The following is an 18,652-nucleotide window of genomic DNA, read 5'->3' on the forward strand; positions in this document are numbered from 1 at the left end:
TTGTTTAATTAAACAAAACTTATTCTTAAAGATTAATATCAAATAAAACAAATATTATGTACATTTCAGTACAGTAATCATAATGATGTCACACTACTTAGACTATTCTTACTTTTGATTAATTGCTTTAAATAATCATTTAGGCGATCTTATAACATGCTTATATTCCTATACGTCTTGAAAACTACATAACATAAGTAAATAACAATTTATAAGTATATGTATAGAAGGACTAATACTAACTATTAAAAGTGTACATGATTTGTTAAGAAGCTATATTTAAATTTATTATTTTTATGGGTTTAAAACTCAAAACAATTATTTGTTATTTACTAAGATAAAACTTTGATTTATATTTTTTTTTAGGGCAACCGATTTTCCATTCAAAATTTATTGTAATCATATAATATATTTTAATTTTACGAAACGTTTATTAAACGGCATTAAAAAACATCATTATACCGGAGATTTCCTAGCCATCTCTTCCTAGTAAGCTATATCAAAGATAAGAATTTTTATAGATTGTAGAAGAAAAAAAAGTAAACTTCAAAATTTAGCACAATTGAAAAAAAATACTTTAAAATGAAAAGAAACCTCTTGGTTCAGGTAGAGTTCACAAGACACATAAAAGCAAAACATAATATTTACGGCAGTTTAAGAAATTACTTGACTAAATTAGATTCTAGTTGGGTGTAAAAAATCAAGTCGTTAAATAATTCTATAAACAACTAGAACCTATTAGTTTTTTATTGTAAATGAGCAAATCTTGAATAGCTACTAAAAACATAATTACTGGACTTAAAAAAATCTTAAGGATAACATAACATTATATAGGTAATTCTGAAAATGACTTATATTACATAGTATTCTTAAAAAATAGACTTGAATATATACGAAAGCAAAATGCTGAACAAAAATCTAGTTAAGAAAAGTTTAATGAAATTGAAAAATAATTAATCAGCATATTAAATTAGATTGTGACTACATTTCTGTAGTTAAGGTTTTGTTATTTGAAATCTATTGTTTTTTACTAAAAAACTCGTTAGATAAGAAATCATAAGATTCTTTAGTCCATGATAAATCATTACGTTTAAAAATTCAAGTAAATGTTTTAAAAGCACTACTCAGTTTTCTTTATGTTTTACATAAAAAGTTATAACTTTCCACCTGTATTCATCTTATCAATAACCCTTAATATCTGCTGTCTTGAAAGCTCTTGAGTTATACCTAATTCACACAAATCTTGTTGTGTTAAGGTTAAAAAGCTTTCCATATCAATTTCTTGTTCCTCAAAAATTGATTGGTAGTTTTCCAATGAAAGCTTTCTTAAAATAATCTTGATTTCATCTGCGAACAATATTATTTGAGAAGTGAGCACTTAACAATTTATTATACTTAATATAATAAAATAATGCTTGATTTAGAATTTATCAGATATATACTTTAAAAAGACACTTACCTTCCTCGTCAAGGAAAGATTCGGGAACTTTTTTGTTTTCAACTGTTTTTTCACGGTAAATTTTATCATTGTTGTAAATTAAAATACTGGAGTTATTACAAGTTGAAGGAGGCGGTGGTGTCAAAGTTGAACTGGAATGACTTGATACAAATGAATTTGAAGAATTCAACGATATTATCTCTTCCTTTGCATCTGTACCTACCTGTTTCTAATTTTTTTAAAAAATAAGTAAAAAAAAATTAAAATTAAATAATACGCATTCATTTATAAATTAATATACTAATTACTTTGAAACACAGTTATAAATTACTCAAAAATTATAAAATTAACTCACTTTAGTTTTTTGTTCATTAGAAATTTAGATTTGTTGTTAAACAAACAATAAAAACAAACTTGCTGGAAATTTCTGGTTCTTCTACTGTCAGTTAGTAAATGATTTCTGTCAAATTACAAGAATTAAAACATACAATGTAGTACATAACATATAAGTTTCATTTAAGAACCAAGTATTAAACTTAATTAACAAAGAATCTGCAATAATTTCAACACTCAAACCTCTTTCTTTGTTCCCTTTTGTTTATTTTGCTAATAACTGTATCTGAATATCGGTCATCTATTAAAAGCAACTTTCTTTAACAATCAGCTTTATTTACGAATACATTTGAAATAACAAAAACTGCTTTTTACAATAAAATTAAACCTGATTTTCCTCCTCTAGAAATAGGCCGAATCGTTGTTGTTGGGTTACCTAAGCTTCGTACAGACTTTTGTGATTTACGTGATGAAAATGATGTCAGTAAACTAGCAGAATGACGACCTCCAGTGGACGAGTTTGGACTGGTGTGAAGAAATTTAATAGGTCGAACGATATTACGGCTCACTGAAGACTGAAAATCATAATTACTATTTCATCATAATATTTACTTGTTAAATTTTAATAAAACAATATTTTGTTATAATGGCCTTGGAGGCTGCCATGAATTGTTTTACAAAGGTTTTGTAATTTTCTTATTATAAAAGAATGAATATAAACTATTTACAGAACAAAATAAAACCTTTTCAGTTTTTAAGAAATAGTAAAAAGTTTGTTGAATAAATTGACGTGAAATCTTTTTTTTTTTAATAAAAGTTTACTGAAAGTATATAAATCAATAAAAATATTTCAAACTTTAACAAGTTTTTTGTAGCTAGGTATATAAATTTGTTAACAAACGTTTCGTAAATAATTTAAAATCATAAGATTTTTAAAAGTGAAAAAAATTTAATATAAAATTTTTTTGTGTATTTTTTACTTAAGAAATTAAAATAAAAGTTCTTGACTTAATTGTAAGGAGAATAATTACTTTTTTTTTGTCAAAACAATGGTAAAATTTGTTTCTAATATTTTATTTTTCATTTGCGAATCTCGTTTGAATTATTTGAAATTTTTTGACAAATTTGAAAGTGTTGACAATAAAATTAAAAAATTTTAAGTTATAAAAACTTTATGAATAAAGTTCTGAAAATAATGTGCTTCTATAAAGAAAAAGATTTATTTAAAAAATTTAAAAAATATTATAACCACATAGTTTAGAAACTTTACTTAAAACCAGGGACGTAGCTAGCTCAAAAAAGTTACGAATCTGCAAAAACTAAAACATCTGAAATAACACGTCCTAGCGGTAACACAGCAATTTAAACTACCTCTAATATTATTGAATTTAATCTGAAAATATGCACTTATGCTAATACATCAAAAATTGAATGTTGAAGTACGAGTGATAACTGTATACAAGGCAATTTATTTTGCTCCACACCCCATATGACTCTTTATGTCATGCCACTTGTGTAAACCCAGAAAACATTCATTAAAAAAATCACAATTTAACTCAAAAACATTAATATTGTTTTCATTCAAACATTTAAACGTATAAAATCAAACACTTAACGTAGTCAATAGTAACAACAAGTTATGCAAATTTTTGTAACATAAAATTGTATGATTTTGATTTTTGAAGCTACAGCTTCCAATAGGTTTAATTTTGCATTATAGCTTTTTGACAAAACAAAGCTTTAACGCGCTAAATATTACAATTTGGATGTATTTAATTCGTTCAATTTTTTTACGACACTAAAAATGCTAAAGAGTACATAAAGAGTAAATGTTCGTCAAAATTATCTCTCAGGAGTGCATAACTAAGCATAAATGAACACTAAAAGCTAAGAAAGCAGAGTCTTTTCAAGCTGAAACAAAAGCAAGTTTTTTTGCACATAAGTATACGTTTCTGTAGATTTGCAGAAACGTACCAAGCCACGTCCCTGCTTAAAACTAAAGTTAATAAATTGTTGCTTGTAAAGTTTAAAAACAGCTGTATTTTAAATAAAAGCTTTAAGGTATAAGAAAACAATGATTAAAAATTAGCCACCATATGTTGGTATGAAATAGTTACGAATCTGCAAAATACAAAAAACAACAGGCCCGGCGCATGATGACGTAATAGAGGGTACAGAGAAATTTATACTATCTCTGGTGTCATTGTGTCATAAATTGTTCAGAAACGTACCAAACTACATGCTAGGTAAACAGTAATGTTTTTTAGCTTCAGCACTTAGTTAATTTATAAGTTCTAAATCCACACTCAATTATAACGTCATTTTATATTTAAAAAACTTTTTAAGTACTGACTACAATGTAATTTTATTTCAGTTTTATTTTAGTTTTATATACCAAGATACAGTTTTAATAAGTATCAGGGGCGTCGCGTGGGATGGAACGCTGGAGCTGTAGCTCCACCTAAAAATTGAAAAAATGTGCTTTTTTTTTTTTTTTTGATTTTAAGGTTTAAGCCTAAAAACACGCTGCTTTAAATATGCCCCTACTTCAACTGTAAAACCCTAAACTACGCCAAAGTAACTTTATTTTAAAGCTGAGGAATTGAGCTTTGAAATGATATAAAAAGTCTTATATTACCTTAAAAAAATGAAGTTATGTTACCATGAAGTTGTACAAAAAATACAGCCAAATGTGAACATGAACGTCGTTAATTTCCCTGCTAGATTCTATTTTTTCAAATTTTATATTTGACGTTCAAAATGTTCGTAAAATTGGAGCTGCAAGCTCAATCTGTGTCAGCTGCATCTTAAATGTTTACAAGTTTTCAGTACAAAAAATGTTGAAAAGTTGAATTCTAGAGCTGCATGAACTTGCAGCACCATGTGAATTAAATCATGATCGTTGTTTAAAATTTACTACAACGCGAGAACAATAAGACAAGTTGAACTCGAACAGAAGAAACTCGAGGAGGGAATACTCAAGCAGAAGCAACTCGAGCAGGCACAACTCGAGGAGGGAAAACTCGAGCAGAAGCAATTCAAGCAGGGAAAACTTGAGCAAGGGTAACTCGAGCAGTAACATCTCGAACAGGAAAAACTCAAGCAGGAGCAATTCAAGCAGGGAAAAATCGAGCAAGGGCAACTCGAGCAGGAACAACTCGAACAGGAAAAACTCGAACAGGGCAATTCAAGCAAGAAAAGCTCGAGCAGGGGCAACTGAAGCAAGGAAAACTGAAGCAGGGGCAACTCGAACAGGAAAAACTCGAGCAGGGGCAACCTCGTTTTTTAAGTAACTTGCACAATTTTTTTGTTTTTTATTAATAGTTAGACAAGTCATAAATTTAAGTTAGTAAATTTATAACTGTGCAAATACAGAAACTTACATGGACATATATAAAAATAAAAGTAGCTATAAGAAAGGGTGATGATATACATGGGTATAAGATATGTGTTTTATTTTATAATTTTTTAATATTTTATTTATTATTTAATCAAACGAATATGTTCAACTTTTTTTCCGAAAAATTTGTTATTTCTTCATATTTCCTTTATGTTTTTAATCTAAATGTTTCAAACTAGGGGATTTTTTAATTTGACAATGTCAATATGCAGCACCTTCTAAAAAAAAGACCACGCGACGCCACTGATAAGTATTAGTAGAAAGTACTTAAATAAATAATAATTAAATGTGTTTTGCTATATTCTTTATATACAATAAATTCTTTTTGAATAAGATTTTAAACAACTGAAGATCTCGTTTTTTTAAACGAGTGAAACATTGTATTGTAATAAAAATTTAAAAAATTTATCATTGAATTATTCTCCTTTTTAAGTCGAGAACTTTGATTGCAACCTTTAAAGCAAAAAGTACGCAATATACAATAAACAAAATTTGCTATACCTGCAAACGAACTAGCAAGCGAGGTGCCATGTTGCAAAATAACGTCAGACAAATCGGAAATGATTGAATCATGTACTTTAGAGAAATGCTAAAAAGCATATCTAAAACTGAATTTAAGAGTCGTACAAAAAAAATTTTGCGGTGCTGTTACTAGGGCCGAGTCTTAGGACTCGATGGGAAAGACTAAATTTGCAGATTTGCAGAAACGTACCAAGCTACGTGTCTGGTTGGTACCAGTGGCAACGCGTGGTATTTTTGTGGCACAGCAAATTTACAAGTGTTTAAAAACAAACCTTACCTCAATATTAAAAAATAATAATTTAGAAGATAAAAATATTACAATCACAACAAATCATTTGTTCTCAAAAAGTAAATTATAGTTTATTTTAAATTTTGAAGTAAGAGCTAAGATTGTGTAATGTTTGGACCTCCCTATAAACTTAACGATTATAATTAGTTATAAAAGTAGTGGCAGGCGCTGAAAAGATAAAAAGACTTATCATGATTATAAAAGATAAAAGAATATAATGAAGCTTCAATGCTTAAAATCCACAAATCCTAAATAGCAGAAGTTAAAATAATCAAAATATGATATTCTACGTCACAACTTAAAAAACTGTATGTCAAAATTACTTTGAATAATATAGCAAAAATTAAACTAGCTTGAGTTAGCCTGAGTGAGCGGCAGCCCTGTATCAATGATTCATGTATACTTAAAAAAATTAAGTGTAAACTTGTTATGTTAATCACTTTTTATATTTTTATTTTTTAAGAAGAAGTATTTTATTGAAAATCGATAAAAGTAAAACGTTTAACATAACTTTTACAAAGAATTCCGGTTTAAATCTATTTATAAGAAAAAAACTTTTAGAAGTGAAAAAATTTGTAATGTTCAAAAAAAAAAGTTTTAAAAACTTATATCAATATTGTACTAAACAAATACCTCGCCACTAGAGTTTAGACTGTTATTATTTCTATTACTGCTACTTGACAATTTCCTTTGAGTTTTCATAGTTTGTTGATCAACACCTGTATTTTGTTGGAAGGGAGGAACTATTGGTGATAACTTATCTTTAGGAACATGGGCCGTTGGTGCTCCATTGTATGTCTGTTGTATAAAAAACAATATAACCAAAATAACAAAAAATTAAAAGTACTTGAATAAATACAAAAACAAATTGATTACTTCTTAAATTGTGATGTTATACTCTAACTAGTGATCTACTGGACTCAAGATTTTTTTAAATAGTTACCTAAAATTACGGTCGAATCCGTACCAAATCAATTATTTCATTCAAAACAAAACAATTATTACGAAAATAAAGTATTTAGACTAAATCTGTAACAAAAAGTTCTTTGAAAATACACAGGGCCAGATCTCAATTTGGAAAACAGATCTAGATCTTATTTGTTTAGATCCGGTAGATCACTACTCCCAACTTACTTGTTTCGTTTAAATCTGTTATTAGCAAACAATATTAAACACCTAATAATTACTGAACATTTAGTATTTAAAATATTTTTTTTATTTCAAAGCTTTAAATTATTGATAGAATTAAGATTTATACGTCTAGATACTTTTTTAATTACTTTTAGTTATTTATTAAGATTCAAGTAAACACTCGAAAGTTTTCAAAACTTTAACAAACGTGGAACTAAAATTATAACTATACGTTTAAATAGCTACACGTTAAGTCTAAAGTTATGTAAATTCTAGTGAATTTCGTACAGCAACAAACATAGTTTTTATTGTGACGATGATCATAGAGCCATATAATCATTATTTTTTTAGTGTGGCCGTTATAACTTAAGTTTACTTTAAACCAGCAGTTGTTTAACTTAAATTTTCGCACCTAATTTCTTAAGACTAAATGCACAAAAGTGTAAGAAATAATATCAATTATATTTGCTATATTCAAAATCGTATATAATCATGGTCAGTTATGGCAACCCTGGTAGCAAGTATACCATCAGTAAATTTTAAGTACAATATTTTATGTCCTTGTTAATAGTACTTTGAAATTAAAATAAAGTAACTATAAGGAATAAAAGGAGTAACAAATAAAATTAAAACTAAACAAATAATAGTGATAAAAAAAAAATTAAGGTCAAAATAACTTTAATTCTATAAAAAAAACTTTAAAATTCTTTATAATTAACAAAATGTCTTTATTTAACATAAATGCTAACATTAGTTGTGACGATATTACAAAAATTTTAGTTAAAGTAGTTACTAGGTACATTGTTTAAAACATTTTTAATATACTTATAAAGTTTACAAAAGCAAAACTTACAACTTCATATGGAACAACTGTGCAAACTGTGTCCGTTTTGGAGTTATCTATTTTTTAAATGAGTTAATCATTTTTAGCTAAATTATCTTAGAATCAACATTCGTTTTTAGTATTTTTAAGTACTTTAAGACGTCAATTGAGTGTTTTAGCTGTAACAAATAATCTATTTCAAAAAAACTAAATAAAGTTTTATTCGTAGGCTTATCACATATCTTAAAAAGAAATATTTAAAACTTGTTAGATTGTAAAATATTTACTCAACTACTTTAAATTTACAAACACTTTAGATCATTTTCATCTGGAGCTATTAATGTTTCTTCAAAGTTGTTCAGATTTTTTTTGTTATTGGTAAAACTTTTCAAAGTTTTTGTTATTTTCATTCCCTTCATGGTCCTAGACATTTTAGACCAAAGCCCCCGTTTGCTGCCAGCTTGATTTGCTGTTATGAATAGTAGTAATGTTTTTGGCCATCGTTGGCAATTTCGAGATTTTTTTCATGCCTTCACAATTAGCATAATAGTGATCCACAAGACAATCAACAACAACTTATCGTGAATATGTCTGCCTGATAAGTTTTACAGGGTTGTCAAAGGTTTATAAGAAATTTCTTCTAGATTTTTGAAAACAAAAGTTTTTGGGTCTGAATAATATAAAATCAAGTTTTGAGGTAAAAAACTGTCTTAATTAGTAAAACAACATTGAAAAAATATTGTGAAGGTACTTTAAATATGTTTTTTAATAAAAAAAACAAAAACAAAAAAAAAATTGGTCTACATGACAGATTTGTTGTGTCGAATCGAAATTTAATTACTTTACATGTAAAAATTGTCTAAAATTCCAGGTCTTTTCGGTTTTTTGTCCAAAAATACAGACATTTTTTTCATAATTTCTCAAAATCTACGTTTTTTCTGTTTTTTCATAAGTCAAAATTGTCACATTCCAGGTTTTCTGGCTAGTCTGTAATTACTACTTTATTTAAAGGTACTAATTACTATTAATTTTTACTAAGTACAACAAAAACATCGGCGAAAGTCTGCACAGCAGAAGCCTGGAGTCTCGTATGCCGTGAGACAAGCTCAAGTTTACAAGAGGGTTGATCATACCAATTCGATCATCAGACCATAGCTTCGGTAGACTGAGACCGGTGTCGTCCTCATTAGGACTTATCAGTCAGTCACAACCTAAAAAATTGCAATTTTCAATCTACAAACGGTCTATGATGCTTTCGCATGAAGCAACCGCTTGCTGGTATTGATCAGTGACGTCAGCATTGTCTTTTGCCATGCAACGTTCAATACATTGTTCACTAGGCAAGATATCTGGTACGCTCGTATTAATTACAATCAACAAAAAATAGCTTTTTTACTAAGTACTATTGATAACTAAAATACTTATGAGTATTTATTATTATTTATCTTTAGTAATTAAAAAATATCTTTAACTATTTATCATTACCAACTACTACTATACTTAAAACAGTGTTGCCAAATGTTTTTTGTGAAATTTATTTAAGTTTTCCGAATTTCTTCCAGGTTTTTAAAAGTACAAGTTTTTTGCTCAATTTTTATTTTGAAATTAAATTTAAGGTATAAACTTTTTTAAATAATATAACAGCATTAAAAAGATACTGTAAAGCTAACTAAAATAAGTTAAAATTTTTTTTAATAAAAACATTTTTTATCTATATGATAGAATTTTCATATTTTACAAACATTTAGTTGTTTTACATGTATAAATTCTTTAAAATTCCAGACTTTTTTTCCAGGTTTTTTAGTGTTTTTTAATTCAAAATTCCAGATTTTCAAAAATTCTCAAATTCCAAATTTATTCAGGTTTTTTAACCTAAATTGTGAATTTCAAGGTTTTTCCAGGATTCCAGGACAAAACCAGGTCGCAGAATGTAACATGCATTGTTGTTGATGGTCGTGTGGTTTAGATAAGTTCTATCACGAATAATAAACAGTTAAGTTTAAACTTATTAATGTATTTTTCTTTTTAAAATAACATTTACATTATTTTTTAAAAGTGATTTCTTAAACGTTAAATTTCAAACTATTTGATGGTTATGCAAAACTAGCAATAACTTGAAACAGTAAATCAAATAACTATTTACAACAAATCATCATATAATAATTTAAGCTTTACTTGATTAAGAAATTAGCCTGAATGGCCTAAATGTGTGACAACCCCGTGGTTAAGAGTTCTACAAACTATAAAATAACTTGTAAAAAAAAGTCTAAATTAAAATATATGCACTATTAACTTCTTAAAACAACAAGCTTTAATTTTTACACAAAAAGTGCACAACTTATCTTAAGTATGCTTAGTAAGCAATAATATATTTAAAAAAAAAATTCAACAGCAAATATTAAAACTAATCAAATTACTTTTTCTAGCATGAATAAACTTAATGAAACTAAAGGTAGTTTTAATAATCTATACAAAAAATCTAAGTATTCAAAATGACTTAACTACAATACTTTCTATAAAAATCTACTGCAATACTAACTATTTAATTTATTAATGGATTGTTGTGATCCAACTAAGTCAGCACGCATTTGATGGTTATTGTTATTTGTTTGCCATGCTTTTGTAGTTTGGGTGTCATGCTGCTTGTCTTCTTCGTTGAAACTGTTTATCATTGCTTTTTCTGCTAGCAACCGGAAAAGTGTTGTGTCATTCAAATCTAATTTTTTTGTTTTTTTAGTTGAAACTTGATTATCAAAGTGTTGAGGTTTTGCTGAAATTTACATGAAAACTTCAACTACTTATATTTTTCTAACATGTAACTAGCCAGATATTAAATGCGTTCAAAAAATGAGTTTAAGCAATTTTTTTTTAATCTTAAAAGCTCATTTGGTCAAATGATTTACTACTACTTATGCAGATACAATTGTGTGAAAAAAGCTCACTTATTAACATAGCCATATCAAATGCAGTGACTCCATTATGAGTTTTTAAACCAACATTTGCACCAGCTTGAATTAGCCTAGTAGCCGCTTGAGTTTTTCTAGATTAAATCAAAAACCATTAGCTAAATTTGATTAAAAACTTTTCAATTTTTAGTATATTAAAACTTTATTTTTCAATTATTTAAATGCCTTTAGTTTTTATTTTACCACCCAGTAGAGACTATTGCAGTTATTTTAATCAATAATGAGAAAAGAACATATTTAACTTTTAAATTAGTAACTCATATTCATTTTAAACTAAACTTTTATAACTTGCACGTTTCTAACTTGGAAAGTTTCTAACTTAATAACATTCACTTTTTTTATTTAGTTCATTTTTAATCTTTTTACTTCTACAATGTTCATTTTGCCTTATACTAATATAACTTTTGATTAAGTCAAAGTCAGTTTATATTTAATTAAGTTATTTTTTCGAATACTACAAATAAAAAGAATTACTATGTTATTATCATAATTAATTTAATTTTAACCTAATATATTTTTATTTCAATTCCATGTTAATTTGTATCTAATTGAATTTTTTTATAAATTATCTAAACTTAATCTTAATTCTAATCAATTTTAGTTCAAATCTAATTCAATTTCAAATAATTTGTTATTAATTTAGCTTTAATTTAACTTAAATAAGTCCATTTAATTTTAATTCAAGTTAATTTTAATTTTATGTCAACTTTTATTTATATTTAATTTAAGTATAACTTGTTTTTTTTTTAAGTTAATTAAATAAGTCGATTTGGATAAGAGAAATAAGGTGTTAAATAAATTTCAGCTCAATGTCAACTGAAGAAGAAATCATGTGTTTAATTGAGTCCTACAAAGTCGGAAAAGCTTTAAAATAAATTTTAGAAAGAGAAAAACAGAAAGTTCTAACCATTTGAAGATGATTTACTCAAACTCAAAAATGAGCACAAAGGTAAAGTTAATTCCTTGAACAAAGTATCGTAAGTTTAAGTAAAGAAGAGTGAAAATGTGGAAAAAATTTGATTCAAAACAGCAAATCAAAGTCTTTAGAAGAAAAAAATATTAATTTATAAAAAAGTGTTCAGAAGTTCAAAAATAAGTTTACTTCTCAACTTAATAGTTTTGAAACAAAGTTATTAAACTATGCAAAAGTAGTGCATTCACACAAGCCAACACAATTTCTCACAGACGTAAAAAACAAGTTGATTCTAAAAGCAGAAAAGTTTGATGATTAGAATGTACAAAAACTAAAATACAAGAAAGCTCTTAATGTTAAAATGCACAACATAGCTGAAAACTCAACTAACAATTAGGCTTGAATCAAGTAAAATGAATCTAGAAATTAATCAAGAAATTTAGTTTAAAAAAATGTTAATGAATTTAATTAATTGTATGGAGTCGGAAATATTACATAAGACAAAGCGAGACCTGTTATAATTAAATTGAATGGTACAGCTGCAAAAATTAGATTATTAAAATTGTATATTTAGCTAAGAGTAGTTGAATTGGAACCCAGCAGTTTGTTTCCAGTTTGAAGTAAAATAAATTTTCAACTGCTGTTATATACAATTTAATTAGGACTTATATTTATTTAAATTATTACACTGCTACGTTTTATATTTGGTTAAATTCGCAATTCCCTAGATTTGTATTGATTATAAAGCTGAATAAATTCGTTATTTATCATTTCTGCTTGTATTGATTTTATTTATTGATTGAAATACCTTAGACTCAAAGCTTTATCTAACATGGACCCTAATTATAAACCCCCCTCCAGTCTAGATGTAGCTAAGCTACCTTCTAGAAAACCTTCACCGCGGTTTAGCATGGCCATTAATGTGACCACTACTCCGGGGCATTCCCCTCGCAAATTTCAAGCTCCGCTTTAACTTTAATAATGACAACAACATTTTTTCTGTTAGTAGTTGAAAAATGTTTAAATATGTAATTGAAACATATTTAACAAAGAAATCAATTCAGGACGAAGATTCATGTATAAAAAAATATTTATTGACAAATTCAGACAGCACTGGTTTTTAAGAAATTTGTTCTAGATTTTTTAAATTACATATTTTGGGTCTATTTTATTTCAAAGTTAGGCTCAAGGTAAAAACTGGATTAAGTAGTATATAAAAATTGAAAAGAAACTGTAAAGCTACTCTAAATGAGTTTTTTAATAAATAAAAAATTTTATGATGACAGGAAATTTCGATCTATACGATAGATTTTTCATGTCAAATCAAAATTTTACTATTTAACAAGTAAAAAGTTGTTTAAAATTCTAGGTTTTTTAGTATTTTTGTTCAAAGTTCCAGTTGTTTTTGTGTATTTTTTTTTCAAAATTTATCAAACTCCAGGTTTTTCCAGGAGTCCAGGTTTTTTTTGCAACCCTGAGACAGTTACTGAGTTTCACTGCAAACAGATTTTCAAACTGTGATTCTTATTTATATATAATTGCAATTAATTCTAATGGAATGAGTTTACTTGAATCCAAAATTAAATTAATTCTATTCGAATAAGAATCAGTTTGAAGATCAGTTTGTGGTAAAACTCAGTAATTGTCTGATTTTTTCAGTAAATATTTTTCTACAAAATTTTGTTTAAAAATTGAATACACTAATTCAAGACATTTTGTAAAACAAAGCTGAATTTTTATAAAATAATACATTTATATAAAAAATACTGACTTATTCTTCTTGAATAAATCATGGCTGACTCCTAAAGTCAGTGATGTAATAGTCTGTCCCTCTTGACTATAAAAATATCCGAAAGGACAGATTGAGTAGGACTGCAGGTGTAGCGCTTACATAAAAGTTTTTTAAACAAATTCCAGTTTCAAAAGCTAAAATTTTTAGTATCTTTGCGTAGATGTAGTCCTTCAGAATAATGATAATGATAATAATGATAACAATAACAATAACAAAAACAATTACAAAAACAATAACAACAATAATAAGAATAATAACAAAAATAACAATAACAAAAACAACAATAAGAACAATAAGAACAATAACAACAATAATCATAATAACAATAACAATAATAATAATAATAATAATAATAATAATAATAATAATAAAAATAATAATAATAATAATAATAATAATAATAATAATAATAATAATAATAATAATAATAATAATAATAATAATAATAATAATAATAATAATAATAATAATAATAATAATAATAATAATAATAATAATAATAATAATAACAATAACAATAATAATAATAATAATAATAATAATAATAATAATAATAATAATAATAATAATAATAATAATAATAATAATAATAACAATAATATAAGTATTACTATAATAATTAAAAATTTTCCAATGAATGCTAGTTAGAAATATAAAAGAAAGAAATTGTAATAAACCTTATATCATTTAGTATAACTTAAAAGAATATATAACTTTTCACTAAAAAAGTAAATTTTGTATCTTTCCTTTTTAATTTAAATTACAATACTATTAATACTTTTTTAAATATCAAATTTTTATAAACTATGTTATTCAAAATGAAAACTGGTGTTTAAAAAATTTAATGAGTTCTTTAAATAAATAAAAGTTTTAAAATTATATTTTATATGAATCAAAGATTTTTAGATTATTAAAACTTTTATTTATTGCGCTGTGTTTAGTAGAATTGTATAAAAAACCCATAATAAGTAGCTTGCATAAGTGCTGTCCACCCGTTTTCGTAATCTCTTGCATCAATATCAGCTCCGTGTGATATAAGTAAGTCTATCATACGAACATAACCATTGATACTGAACAATTTATAAATATTAACTAAAAAAGTTTTGTTGAAATACAATCTAGAACTATTTTGCATGTATATTTAAGCAAAAGTCTATTAAACCTTGAGTAATTCTAGTACGCTTTTCTTCGCATTTTAATGATTAAACAAGTAATTCAATTTAAATTAAGTTGATTCATTTATACTGATGAGCTCATTTAGCAAAACATTATATTTGAAATAAACTTTTTTTTAATAAGTACCAAGACACATAAATAAATCTAAATTTAATTCAAGTAAATTTTACCAGATAATAGCTAATGTACAAAAAAAAGTTATGCTGTGTGTATGCACTTTAGTAGTTAAAAAGAGGTCTAAATAAAAAACCAATAAAAAACCTTGCATACATCAACGGAGTCGCGCCATCTGCTGAGGCCTTGTTTGCTGATGATGTGTCTAATTGCAAAAATTTTAATGTCTTTTCAAGATCCCCCTTTTTAACAGCTGTTATAATACTGTCCCCTCTTTCAACAACTAAAGATTGATTTGATTAAGCATTAATGAAAATTTTAAGTAAGAATATAAACAAAACCACCCTCAAAAAGTTTTAAAAAGATAGACATTTAATACTTTTAAATTGCTCATTAAAGTTAAGAAAAAGAGTTCTTTTAATTTTGTTTATAATCTTACTCTAACTTTGAACAATATGAATTTTAAATGTTGTAAAAAAATATTAACTAAACACGGCCTCTTTTGTATTTTATTTTGAAGTAATATCGAAAATTTAAAAAGAAGTAAACTATACAATAACTATAGCTTTTCTGACCTAATTACCTTTTTAAAAACGTAAACGGATAAGTTTTTTTTTTTAAGTAAGAATACATCATAGTCAAGCTTACTATTTACTGTTTATAAGAAGTTTAAATAAACTCCTATTTACAGGGTTGCCAAATGTTTTGGTAAATTTTTCCAGGTTTTCAAAACTTCTTCCAGATTTTTAAAATTACATGTTTTAGGGTCTATTTTTAGTTTGAAATTAAATTTAAGGTAAAAAACGGAGTTAAATAGTAAAAAAATATTGAAACGATTTGTTAAAGCTTCTTTAAATATGTTTTATAATAATAATAATAAATTTGATGGAGACAAAAAAAAATTATTTAAACAATATATTGTTTGTGTCAAATCGAAATTTTACTACTTAACATCTAATAGTTGTTTAAAATTCCAGGTTTTTTAGTGATTTTTATTCAAAGTTCCAGATTTTTTTCAAAATTTCTCAAATTCTAGGTTTTTCCAAGTTTATTTAGCCTAAATTGTCAAATTCCAGGTTTTTCCACGATTCCTGGTTTTTTAGCAACCCTTTATTTATAACAAAATATATTTATTACAAATTTATACTAAAACCTAGATTATGGTAACATCAAAAAACTAATATTATTCAAAAATACTAGAACTTTGTTTTTAATCTTGCAATAAAAGAAGTTTATTTAAGAACATATTTTGTTCTATGTTTGCAAATAGCGTAAGAAACATATTATTCTACATGTGAAAACTGTAAATACTTAATAAAATACCACGCTCTGGCTTCACAGTGGTTTTTCTATCAAGATAGCCTCTAATTTCTTTCATGTTACAGTCCATAGCAATTTCAAGAGCAGTTTTTCCTAACTTATTTTTGAAGTTTGTTTCAGCACCTTTATCTACTAACAGTCTTGCCATTGTTAGCTGGCCTAACACAAAATTATTTGGTCAAAAATTTTGAATGTAGTGTTTAAAAAAATTATTTTCCTAAATTAACCAGTTAGTGCAGCCAACATAAGTGGGGTGAATTTGGTATATTTGTTATACTGGTTTGCAGGACAGCCACTGATTAGTAATTTACGCAAGCAACCGTCTCTACCTTGGTAAGTAGCAATATGTATTGGAGTTAGAAATGAAGCCACAGTTGTATCATCATCAATTGATAGCTTCTCATTTGATAGAAGCATTTCTGTGATCTTTAAAATATTTTTTTTGAATTTTAAATATTGTACTCTTTGTTACTGTAATTAAATTATTACTATTAATATAAATTGTGGTCGTAACCAGATCGCAAAATGTTACGTAGATTGTTAGCATTGAAAAATATATTGCTACTACTTAACTGATCTAACTAGCGTAAACTACAATCTCACATTTAAACTGGCATTGAATTAGACATTGAGTTGTGAATTATTTACCTAAGTTAATTTGTTGTAACTGTAAAGAGTAACGGACTCTCAAGTTATAATATACTTAAACACTTTTTGCTAACTAAAACAACAATCCATCGTTACAATGTCTGTATGGTGTGTGTTATTGAGGGCGAAACCAGGTCGCAGAATGTTGCGTGGATTGTTGCTGATGATCGTGCAGTCTAGTGCTTATCTATAAATTTATCTTAATTTAAAACTTATAAACTTAATTTTAAGCAAGTCATCTTCTTTAAAATTAATAAGCATTAGAATGGTTTACTATGCAATCATTTAAAACTCGATCATTTCATTCAAGATCATTACGAGTTCAATTATTTTAACTCTATCCTTTTAAACTTTTCATTGTTGTACGCATAAGAACTTAATTAGAAAAGAAAAACAAACCTTACTAAATTTCTACAGCTTGTTGTTTAAAGTACAATAGTAGAATTCTTTAAATCTATTGCTCGGAACTATTCTTAATAAACAGATAGTACTTTTTTTTTTATAGATATAGGTATAATGAAAAAAAATTCAGTAAAAACCACTGATTTCAAACTTCTTACAATTGTTTTGGTTCTGCTTACACCAATTATGAAAACATTTTTTTATTAACATAAAAGTAACCTTTTCAGCTTAGAAAAATATGAAATTGAGAAGAAAAAAAGTTAAAGACAACAACCCTGACTTATTAATCATAATATTTTTTAATCAAAAATATATTACTTAATATACTTGTACATTAGCAATTTTAAGCTTACTAACTAAATTATTTTGTTTAAAACATCAAAATGTTTATGTTTGTAAAGTTTTTCATATATCACTTAATAAACTTCATATAATTTTGCTTAGTTACCTGGTGTAAATAGCACTGAAACAATTGTAAGCAAATTGTAAAAGAGAGTTGTGTATATTTTAAAAAACTATATATACAGGGTTGCAATAATTTTTTAGAAAGTTTATTTCTGGGTTTTCTGAATTTTTTCAATGTTTTTGAAATGACAAGTTGTTTTGTCTATTATAGTACAAAATAAAAAATAAGATAAAAAACTGTCTAAAATAATATAAAAATGTGCTTAATAATGAATAAAATTCTTGTCCAGTCGCGGGCCTGCTAAAACCACAGAGGATTTTGCACTTGGAAAATATCCCCTGCGACTCCATCAGTCGCGGGCTTCCTACTAGTACCTTTTTTCTATAAACTGCTTGAAAAAAAGGGCTAAACGGTGCATTAATTTTACCTTAAAATTACTTGCAATCGGCCTTATAGTCTAACTGGTAATCCAACTTATTAACAAAACTAGGTTATAAAAATTATTTTAACTTTAATAATTTAGAATCACTTATTATCATTATTATCTATAGAGTTGCTTGTATATTTATTGATTTTTTATATACAGTAGTTTTAATGTATAAATAAATAATACGATATTAACAATGTTTAGTAAAATCTATACTAAACAAAGTCAAAAAAAAATTTAGTTAGCTTTTTACGTTTGAGTATAAATATTTTTCTTAACAGATATTTTAAATATATCATAAATAAAATATTACAAATATATTCAAATAGCCTAAAAAAAGTTATAAAACTAAAAGCAATAACAACAAACCTTATTAAAACCTCCGTATATTGCTAGTGAAAGTGCATTTAAGCCCATGATATTTGTAGCATTCAAATTAGCCTTGCTTTTAATTAAATAAGCTGCTGATTTGTTATGTCCATACCTACATGATTGCATCAAAGCTGTCCATCCATATAAATTTGTTCTATCTAGTGATGCTCCTGTTATATT

At 26.1% G+C, this 18,652-nt stretch overlaps 1 protein-coding gene across 1 annotated transcript; it reads right to left on the reverse strand.

Annotated features, from left to right (window-relative positions):
* Positions 1–433: 433 nt before the first annotated feature.
* On the reverse strand, positions 434–18,612 carry LOC145847980 (ankyrin repeat and SAM domain-containing protein 6-like). Its single transcript, XM_082953780.1, has 15 exons — positions 18,470–18,612; positions 16,445–16,643; positions 16,221–16,376; positions 15,045–15,180; positions 14,567–14,677; positions 10,879–10,976; positions 10,476–10,652; positions 8,247–8,405; positions 7,967–8,013; positions 6,616–6,780; positions 2,160–2,346; positions 2,015–2,072; positions 1,853–1,898; positions 1,460–1,667; positions 434–1,347 (listed from the first exon to the last, which is right to left on the reverse strand). The coding sequence occupies exons 1-15, from the start codon at positions 18,596–18,598 to the stop codon at positions 1,154–1,156; spliced, it is 2,070 nt and encodes a 689-aa protein (XP_082809906.1). The 5' UTR covers positions 18,599–18,612; the 3' UTR covers positions 434–1,153.
* Between the last annotated feature and the right edge of the window lie 40 nt (positions 18,613–18,652).

This window comes from Thalia democratica, unplaced genomic scaffold, assembly GCF_965202585.1.
Source record: "Thalia democratica unplaced genomic scaffold, ktThaDemo2.hap1.1 HAP1_SCAFFOLD_1178, whole genome shotgun sequence".
Taxonomy (NCBI): Eukaryota; Metazoa; Chordata; class Thaliacea; order Salpida; family Salpidae; genus Thalia; species Thalia democratica.